This window comes from Lolium rigidum, chromosome 5, assembly GCF_022539505.1.
Source record: "Lolium rigidum isolate FL_2022 chromosome 5, APGP_CSIRO_Lrig_0.1, whole genome shotgun sequence".
Classification (NCBI taxonomy): domain Eukaryota; kingdom Viridiplantae; phylum Streptophyta; class Magnoliopsida; order Poales; family Poaceae; genus Lolium; species Lolium rigidum.
The window spans coordinates 57,490,980-57,501,300 of NC_061512.1; the positions used below are offsets into that span (position 1 = coordinate 57,490,980).

The 10,321-nt window shown below is 45.8% G+C and overlaps 1 protein-coding gene across 1 annotated transcript; it reads right to left on the bottom strand.

Moving 5' to 3' along the window:
• Positions 1–6,196: 6,196 nt before the first annotated feature.
• LOC124655998 lies at positions 6,197–10,109 on the bottom strand. Its single transcript, XM_047194815.1, has 8 exons — positions 9,899–10,109; positions 9,109–9,173; positions 8,869–8,935; positions 8,680–8,727; positions 8,314–8,510; positions 7,746–8,051; positions 6,920–7,676; positions 6,197–6,390 (listed from the first exon to the last, which is right to left on the bottom strand). The coding sequence occupies exons 1-5, from the start codon at positions 10,107–10,109 to the stop codon at positions 8,500–8,502; spliced, it is 402 nt and encodes a 133-aa protein (XP_047050771.1). The 3' UTR covers positions 6,197–6,390; positions 6,920–7,676; positions 7,746–8,051; positions 8,314–8,499.
• Positions 10,110–10,321: the final 212 nt, after the last annotated feature.

Below are 10,321 nucleotides of genomic sequence, written 5' to 3' on the forward strand. Positions count from 1 at the left end.
GTCGACGGAGCAACCTCACCGCGGCCGGATGCAAAGCCTCGCCGATGTTCGCCGGCGAGAATAGCCTGCCCGCGGTGGTGCGAAGGAGCAGAGAGAGAGAGAGGCGCGGCGAGAGCAAGGAAGAAGAAGATGTGAGCGGAGGGCCTCCTCGGTGCCTCCCCCTCGCTATTTAAAGAAGCCAGGGCAAGTGGGCGACATGGGGTCGTGGGCTGCGGCGTGGGATTAACTGCGCCCACGATCTCCACCACGCCGGCCGTTACTAGTAACTCCCCTCCGCCACGTCAGCCACGACCGCAGAGAATCCGGAGGGAGCAGCAATGTGACCAGACGAAGTGCCAGAGACAGAGATTCCGTTAGAGCCGGTCAAATCGCGGCTCGCTCCGCGAGGCGGCGGAGACTCCGGTGCACCTCTGTTGAAGCCGAACGATATTTTCCGAAATCGGCTACCACGTCACCAACAAGGCGGAGATGTCTCCAACACTTAAGAAAAGAAAATCCGCAAAACCGACGCGGCGTCCGTCTCGAGAGCAGCCGGACGAAGCAAGCCGAGAAAGGGCGTAGCCGGCTGGAAGGAAATTCCCAGTCGGCCCCTCGAGTGCTTCGCAACAAAATCCATGGGATCAACGACCATTGGCCAGGGAAAACATGCCCAGGTCGTTCTCTACGCAGGACCTCACCAGCTTCAGGGGCTAATATCCGGGGGAAGACCACAGTATGGAAAAAGACTGGGAACAGTTGGCTCGAGGCCAGCTGGCCCGTGGCAAAGGCCGTCTGAGGAGTAGCCGGCTGGAGTCGTGGCCGGCTGCCTTGCGAGCCGGCTGACCCCAGATCTACGTTGGTCCAGTTACGGCCGTCTGCGTCGTAGCTGGGCCGGCTTCTAAGTATCATATCCGGCTTGGTTTGTCTCTCCCCTGACTGGCTCGAGGCTGGTGAGCCTTGCAGGAGAAGGCTCAAGAAAGGTTGTCCGGGTCCAAAAGTCCATGCTGATCTCATCCTCCGTAAAGTAAGGTGCACTATGGAGCAACAGTTGCCCGCGTCGGACAGGCCATCATGGCCTAGCCACATCGTGCGCTGCAGGCTACGAGCGCCGACAGCGGGCGCCTCCTGCACATCGCTGGCCATGTCATGTCGCCGCTGACCTCGGCAGAAGGACGGACAGGCCACAACGGCTGGTGACGCCAGCGCCTCGGGAAGGAGCGATAAAGCCGGAGCTGGCGGAGCCGGCCAGTAGGTGATAGGGACTTCTCTGTAAAACTGCCAGTGTCTATATAAGCTGCGCTACCCCTCCTGTGCGGGGGACGACCGATCACTTCTCATTTCTACACTTAGAGCTGCTCGGGAGAGAGACCTTCATCTACCTCTAGCCCTCCCTCGCAGCTGGATACAGCTCAAGGAGCGCCATTGTACTGTCATATATCATATACACTCTAGAGCAGGAGTAGGGGTGTTACCTCCATACGAGGGCCCTGAACCTAGGTACATCGCTGTGTCGCTTGTGCTCATACACGCATCCGGATACCGCCGTAGACCAAGAAGGGGCCACCTAACTTGAGCCACCCTATGGCATATGCCGTGACGATACCACGACACCAGGGATCGGCCACAGTGCAGGGGAAGAAATTCCTTAATCTCCTGGCCGAAATCTCGGCCTCCGCTCCTGCGTCCAAGGCACCGCGTTCGGTGGCGGTCCCCTCCACTCCCCAGGCACATGTGACAACAACCACCTCGGCGTTCCTCCACTCCAGGATGGCGTCCTCTGCGGGTGGCTTGCCGGTTACCACGCCCAACTCTGGGACAAGAAGGAGCGCGCGCGCCGAGGGGCAGGGTGTTGAACCAATCCTACAGAAAGCCATCCGCCGGGCAGCGGAGAAGGAGACTCTAGGTACGTCTAAGACAACTGTTGCTCCCACTACTCCTCAAGTGTTTGCTGTTATACCCTATGCGTCCAATTCACACCTTTGGCCTCAGACTACCATATTCTCTTGGGGTCTTCAGGGGACAATCCCCTGGAAATTTTGGATGACATCCGTGCTAAGGTTATGGCACAAGCAGCGCTGGCACAAGGACATGCCAAAACGCTTGCTGACAAGGAACTAAAGGCCAATGAGCAGAAATCCCAGAAAGAATGTAACACAGCACCTCCGTGAGACACAGTGGGTAGTGCACCCACCACGTTCGTCTCCAAGTCCCGGGTTCAGTCCGACAGTGTGTCGGAGGAAGACCAAATCACTATCAGCCAGCTGCTCACGCATGCCAAACACAAAAATAACAATATCATGCGGAGGCTTAGATGTACCCCAGCTCGGCAAGCACAGGCTCAAAAGGAGTGTCCTCAATGAGAGCCCTAGGTTGGTATATTAGGAGTTTCGGTGGGAAGGGCCGACGAACTTAGTTGAAAGAATCCCTTAGGTTGGCCAAAATCGATGTCCTTTTTCTTCAAGAAACGATGCGACAAGACTTCTCCATGCAAGAGCTGCAGGGTTTATAGGATAATGACCAGTTCTTTTCGGCCTGGGTCCCAACCAATGGCAATTCTGGTGGCATGCTGCTTGGTGTTAGAGATAGCTCCTTCGAAGTTGGTGTTGTGCAAAAAGGAGAGTTCTTTATTAGTCTTTTCGATCGCACTAAGAGGGTTAGGTGTGATTTTGTGGGTGTCTATGGCCCTGCAGCTCATAGTCGTTCAGCGGCCTTCCTTCAAGAGCTGGAGAATAAAATTGATGCTTGCCAAGATCCAGTGGTGATCCTTGGGGACTTCAATTTAATTAGAGGGGCCTCAGATAAGAATAATAGGAATATCAACTGGTCGAGCGTTAAGCTGTTCAATGATTGCCTCGCTAGGCTGTCTTTATGTGAGACTAGATTTAGATGTGCGCCTTGGCGCACGATCCCGTGAAATTCACGCTAATTTACATTATTGTATAATAGTGATAAAATAAAGTGAGAAAATGACAATACAATTTTTAGGTTTTACAAAAATAGCTAAATGTGAGGCAAATCAAATACACAGTAAGAAGCAGCCCTTGCCTTTTGCATTATTGAACGTTTTGTACTATATATATAATAAGCTGAGAAAACAAAGACAATTAACACCATAAACATAATTACCGGAACCATACGAAATTACAAACATATCAATGTAACCGGTAACACATCACATGTCAAAAAACAAAATAGCTTAACTGAAGAAGCTATAAACAAACTTACAGTGCATGACAATTTTTATAGATGCAACATTGGTTCTAATTTTAGGAATAGGAGCTCATCCGCATGATCTCTAGACGTTTAATCAGTCAATGTCATTCAATAAGAGAGAGAGAGAGAGAGGGAGGGAGGGAGGGAGGGAGGGAGGGAGGGAGGGAGGGAGAGGGGGAGGGGGAGGGGGAGGGAGGGGGGAGGGGGAGGGGGAGGGGGAGAGGGAGAGGGAGGGAGGGAGGGGAGGGAGAGAGAGAGAGAGAGGGAGAGGGAGAGGGAGGGAGAGGGAGAGGGAGGGGGGAGGGAGGGGAGGGGGAGGGAGAGGGAGAGGGAGAGAGAGAGAGAGAGAGAGAGAGAGAGAGCATAGCCGAAGCAGAGGTGATGACAGTGGCAAGGTTTCAACCTAGCCTTGCCCTCGACCGACCGTACATCAGCAAAAGCCTTCAACTCCTGAATTTCAGAATAACAACAGTGATATACAAAACCCTGGTAGGTAACTGACATGTCTAGATAGCAAATGGACAGACATCAGAGGTAATGTGCGGTTCCTTGACATCAAAAATTCATCGAAACCATCAATTCTACCAACTAGCTTTTTATATGATTCATATCAGCCGAAGCAACCATGGCTATCATAATGACCGAAATCCATGCAGATTATTAAAAGAAGATGATGCATATACTAACAAAGAGTATGTGTATATGGGTATATCCACAAACTTATGCTTTTGATAGTCAACCTTTTAACAACGTTTATAGATCCGGATTTTTTTGCCTGTGTGGGGGTGGATGGGGATATTAAGATGCAGAACAAAATGATAGCGCTGCACTAATTACAGAGTTAGTAGAAAATGAAATTGACAGAAAATTAAGTTATGAACTTGTAGTTTAAAATAGCAAGTAGTAACAGCTGTCAGTTTTGGGGCTAATGAATAAAAAAATGGTAATATCTTAAAAGTGAACATATAGTATTATCCCTAAGCTAAACCTCACATGAGTGAGTTAATTCTGAATATTTCTAAGTCTGGCGTAGCATCATATATCAGAAGCAGAAACAAACAGTCTCCTTGTATAAAAATGAATAAAATAGCCGTGAGATCAAAAATTAAGGGGGGAAAGGTCCATTTGTTGTTTCCACTCCATCTGATAGTGAAGAAGTGTTACCAAATTCAAGGAATGACAAGAAAAAGAGAGGAGAATGGACCAAGCTCATCATTGAAGAGAATATATCATACCCGATCTCGGGATCTTACAGTTAAGGCAGAACGCACCAGTTGCACAAGTTTGGCAGCATGAGTAGTGATGTCATATGCTCTTGCTGGTCACCGAGAAAGAGAGAAGTGCAGCACAGACAATGGCATGCCGCTCTAATTGTCTCAGCTATTGATGACTCGGCTCACCATACATGTGCCTGAGTCATTTGCTACCATCTCCTGCCATGCAGCCATGGAAGCACTTCACGCAGCAGGGGGTTGAAGCACACGAGAGCACGACCGTGTGGAAGCTGGAATGGGAATATCAATTATCTCTATCAGGTACAGGTAAAATACAAATATAAATACTTTTCTGTTAACACGAGAGATAATATTCTCCAGCCTGGGGCTAGAGAAAGAGCACTAAGTAAGATGAACAGGAAAAAAATCTAATTCCACATTCAGTGCTGCTACTTTTAATGCCCGCATCTAGATATATGTATATATAAGAGAAAATTAACACCAACTAACTACAGAACTGTAAATGCCTTCTAATGGTATCTACAACACAATTCCCAACATACAAGGTCAAGAAACAAAGATATTCAAAATAAAATGTATGTATGTACGAACAACATAGGCGATGTAATTTGAAGTGGTTGTTGACGTAGACTAAAATCCAGTCAAGACTCAAGAGTGTTGTGTTTCACATGGGAAAAGTCTACAAATATCACGATGTTTTACCAAGATGATTAGTTATTATGGATAAGAAGCAGGCAAGTGCATATATTTTATTAGTAAAAAAGGAGCATCCTAATTAGCTCTACTCTCATGATTAATCACCACCAGGCCGGTAGCAGCTTATGTACCGAAGTGTGATAAATAAATGTACCCGTGATCAAAAAAATTGTCAATAATGTAGTGTGTGATTCTCTGTCGGAACCTATTCACCACTGATCAATCGGGCATCATATTGCTTTTCACACAAAACAAATCAGCTGCATTAATGGCCAAAGAAAAAGAAATTTATACACACAACAAAAGTAGTGTTACCGAGAGTGAAGCATAAGACACCATTTAATTTTCTTAGGAGACTCACATAGTGACACTTCGTTATGATTAACCAAATTCTAGTTGTCTAGAGTCTATACCTACATCAGGCACTTTGAGTCATCAGCAACAAAGTAGTACACGGAAGTGCCATAGCAAACAGAAAAAGAAGCACTGAAGCACATCCGTGAATAGTGAGACCACCATGGATTAAGGTACTCCCCAGTGAATTTGTATACTTAAGTGCAATGGTTAAGATTAGTGACAATGTCACGGAAATTTTGTGCAAAGACGATAAAATCCATTGTATATGATTAAGATTAGTGACAATGTCCTGAATGTTAATGAGGATGTAATTGTACATGTAACAACATTCTGAAATTAGGTCATCTAACACAATCGTGAGAATATGTTTGATGGAGGGCATATTAGTTCCTACTTCCTAGGTACACAGCTGATGGAGTTCCTAGGTACATTGTGGTCTTCTATTGGCTGCTGACACAGATCATTGGTGGGTCAAAACATTAACCATGAAATTAAATGTTCCAAAAAAATGTAGCAATTATGCAAAAACGGTCAGAAACTAATCAATAAGCTTAGCTTAGAAAACCCTTTTTGCACATGAACAGTTTACCAGCCATATACTATTTAGAACAAAAGACTGAAACACCTTATAAAGCAACTCAATGAAAGGTAGGCAACATTCCATCTTAAACTATGCACTTAATTATAATCCAACACAACTATCAACTCCCTTTTAGTTACAGCAACTAAAACCTTAGGCAGTTTTCAAAAAACAAATGTAAGAAGAATAGACTCAAACCAACCAATCTACGTAACAGATGAAGGAGGTAACCCAAAATATAACTGAGTATTTATCATCTTGCTGCACATGTTGATGAATGAGCCAGTCATTCAATCCATGCTCTTATCATCTGAACCGGAGACCATGGCACTACATATCACAAAGAACAATGATACAAACTGTGTTAATGTAAAATCTTCACATAATTATTAGATTGTAATATGGAAACTACAAAGCCCACTATATATATTTCTAAATAAACCACTTGGCTACAAAACAAAAGCTCACAAACAAAGGTACGGGGCCATGCTTTAATGCATACTGGAGATACAAACCGAGATACAGACCTTGCTACTTGACAATTAGGAACACATTTTCTAAGAAATAGTTTTATGGCAGGTCAATGAAACTATGATGCTGGAATTTGACACTCATTCGATAACACATATCTCAGGCCCATACATATTTTCCTGTTATGTATAAAGGGGCCTAGAAAGGAGTTAATTCTTCCATGCTAAATAAATATAATAACAAATCTTAGAAGTGCGCTTTGGCGCACGATCCCGTGAAGCTTATGCCGATATTTATTTTGCATAAGATATGATTACACTTTTTTAGTTTTACAAAAGTAACTTATGAACTACAGTACACTATAAAAATTATCTTTGAAAACAAAAACCTGTGCCAAGTAGACTTCAAAGAGCTTTTTGTTGTCCCCATGATTTGCATCTGTGTTAGGTGGAACGACTCCAGCAGCCTGCTAACCTGTAGGAACGGATATTTAAAAGGCTACAACAAAACAATACGAGTACAAAGGACCTATAGTTCAGATGAAAATATAGCTTTCTTGTTAATGGCCAGCTCTGGTGCAAATAATAACTGAGTAGCATATTCCGGCTGAAGTGACGAGCTAGCACAGATAATTTCTTTCTAGGAAACAAAATTTCCAGAAGCAGAAAGCTTGGTCATTTATGCATTGATTATAGCTTTCTTTTGAAGTTGTACAAGTTGCACAAATAACGACAAAGTGGCATATCATCGATGGGAAATGATTCAGTTTCTAATTCTATCGAGGAATCAAAATCTGTAGTAGCTTCGGAAATAAACCGACATGGATTCAATTATTGGTGGTCGCCGACCACCGAGCTTACATATGACTTTCCAAAAAAACTGAGCTATCATCAAGCATTATCCAAAGAGAAAAAAAAATCACAAATATGAGTAGCATCTTGTATCTGTAAAAACAAGCACACTCCTTCATTTCAATGGAATGCTTGTGCAACCTGAACCAGTTTACATTACCAAATAGACAGGTTAGTTTCCTTTAGGACTGATTAACTACAGATACTTATTTGGGTGCCCTCAACAAATCACTATGACCATATCTAGGAGTAGCTCAACTCAATAGGCGTATCTCATCATATCATACACCACACCTACAGATTCGACCAAAATCAGTACACTTCTGACTCCTTAAGTTGTATGTACAAGTGCAATGGACATACAGAAATGACGACCAAATGTGGCATCTCTTGCCCTCAATTTTCATCCCATCAATAGCTTTTCATATCTGGCATTTATAGAAATAATTAGTGTGCACCTGCTTGAGCTTCATCGACAACATTATCCAATATGTAATAAACTTAGAACACACCAAACAGAATGATGATCAGGAAAGGAAGAAAATTGAACACCTAGTAAGATGGAAAAAAAATAAAAGGATAGTCCATTGTGATATACCAGATCATGCAATCCACGTGGCCTATGTACATACCTGGCCTTTTGCGAACTCCATCTAATGCTTCTAAAACCTGCAAATTAGCAATTTGGCATAAATAAATAGAAAGGAAACACAAAATATTTAAGTGAAACATAGGAGAAACACAAAACGAAGTTGTTCAGCAATGCATATTGTTCTTCTTTTATTTCTTTCCAATGAAAACGGTAGCAAGCTTTTATAGTACACTCGACATAATTCCGTTTGACAAAAATTGACTGGTTCTTAAAGGTTCATATAATATAGCCTCAAACCAGGAAACGAACTGAGAAAACAAACTGCATAACTCGAGCTACCTCCGCATAGCCGTTGCAGAGCAACTTAATGAAGCAAGAATGGAGGAGACAAATGAGGCGACAATGGAGCTCATCGGGACGGACTGCAATGTGCAGCCAATGCTGTGATGGACAACGCACATGACGGCAGTAGCATAGTAGCTCGAATTCTACATAACTCCGGAAATTGTTTTCCCATACAGTACACTATGCATGACCTGCAACACAGCAGGCCACCATTTCAGCCACAAGATGTACTGAATTCGAACCCAAAAAAATAAAAATACTAAGACTTCGCTGAAAAAACAGAGGGAGTGTTAACATAGCAGGGCATGACACATAATGACAAAGTTATGATAGACGCTACATATTCTGATGAGCACTCACATGCAAGTCCGTGGCAATAGGCCTTTCCGACCATCACATGCACCACACCTGCACATATATTCAAAGCGACCAACAATTTCCAGGTGAACACCTAGAACTATACTAAAATAGTAAATAAAACACATGGTTCATTTGGAGAAACAAAATCAGAGATGACCTTGTATAGAGAAATAGGTGTATCAATTATACCTTTAGACGAGAGCTTACTAACCCGCACGCTGCCAGGAAACTGCTTTGAGAGGACTCCGATACAATCCTGCAAAACCATGAAAAGAGGTAGTTTCATCAAGAGATAATGATAGCCAAACCCAAAAATAAAATGAAATTTCCAGCGGACAAAATCAAATTGCAGCCAATCAGAGAGTACGAACAGAACAGGAAGCCACCATCAGAGGACACACGTGAGTGTGTGATCAGAGAACACCTCACCTTTGCTACGTCAAGACGCTGGCAGTCCATGGCTGCCACCGCCACCTGCTCGTAGTGCGTCCACTCTGCACCGAAAGAAACCGATCTCATGTTCAGTAACACAACAAGGAGCGCGGCGAGAGATCAACAGGCGCAAACGCTGCCAGCATCCCAGGTGGTAGTAGAAGGTGCTGTAAGTAAACTCATTCCATAATACATGGAATATTTTTGACATATTGGGAATGATCGATCCATCAGGAATCTATACATGTGCAATACTGCAACGGAACCTTGACCGGAGCTGGAGAGAAAGCCACGTTTTCTGGGTTGTGTGTTGAATTTGGATATGCAACCCTATCCTAGAACTTCGGAGTGCACTTGTATCGAAATAAATATAGTGTCATATGATTTGTTTACTTCATACTGAGCCAACTATATTCCGTTTCATAAGGCCTGATTTCAAATTAAATAAGTGTCAACTTAATTGCAATAGTGTTGCAAATTACAATATGCTTCGGCGACATCTCCGATCGACAAAACCGCAGTTGCTTGCAGGCGACAGACAAACAAACAAAAAAAGCACGAAGACCAAAAGGCTCCGATTCAGCGGCAGATCCCGCAGAGCCACGGTCTGACGCGGAAGGGGTCGAAGCACAGGCCGGCAACCGGCTCCGGGACATCCCGCGGGGCAGATCGGAGTCGCGCGGGAGAGAGATCTAACCTAGGCGGGCCACGAGATCTACCTACCAAACCGATCGCGGCGGCAGCTCGTGCGAGAAGGGGAGGGGTGAGAGAGGAGGAGGGGCCTTACGTTCAGCGGCGAGGCGGGAGCGGGCGGACGCGTCGTTGAGGAGGGCGAGGCCGAGGCGGAGGACGGGGGCGGGGCGGCGCGCGCGGAGCCTGCGGGCGAGGGAGAGGTACTCCCAGGCGCCGCTGCAGCCGTGCTCCGCCTGCTCCTCCAGCCGCAGCAGCCGCACCTCCTCCTCCGCCGCCGCCGCCGCCGTCGCCGTCGCGGCCGGCATGGGGACGAGGGGGTCAGTTGGCTGGTTTCCTGCGGGCGAGGGAGAGGTACTCCCAGGCGCCGCTGCAGCCGTGCTCCGCCTGCTCCTCCAGCCGCAGCAGCCGCGCCTCCTCCGCCGCCGCCGCCGTCGTCGCCGTCGCCGCCGCCATGGGGACAAGGGGGTCGGTTGGCTGGTTTCGCTTCTGTGCTGGAGGAGGAGGCACGAGCGAGGGG

What these genes read in the sequence shown, in the direction of transcription:
- LOC124655998 (XM_047194815.1), bottom strand. Translation starts at nt 10,109, where the DNA reads ATGCCGGCCGCGACGGCGACGGCGGCGGCGGCGGCGGAGGAGGAGGTG. An exon ending in AGCGTCTTGACGTAGCAAAG is followed by an intron (nt 8,936 to 9,108) that starts GTGAGGTGTTCT and finishes ATGGTTTTGCAG; the next exon opens with GATTGTATCGGAGTCCTCTC. An exon ending in TAGTAAGCTCTCGTCTAAAG is followed by an intron (nt 8,728 to 8,868) that starts GTATAATTGATA and finishes ATATATGTGCAG; the next exon opens with GTGTGGTGCATGTGATGGTC.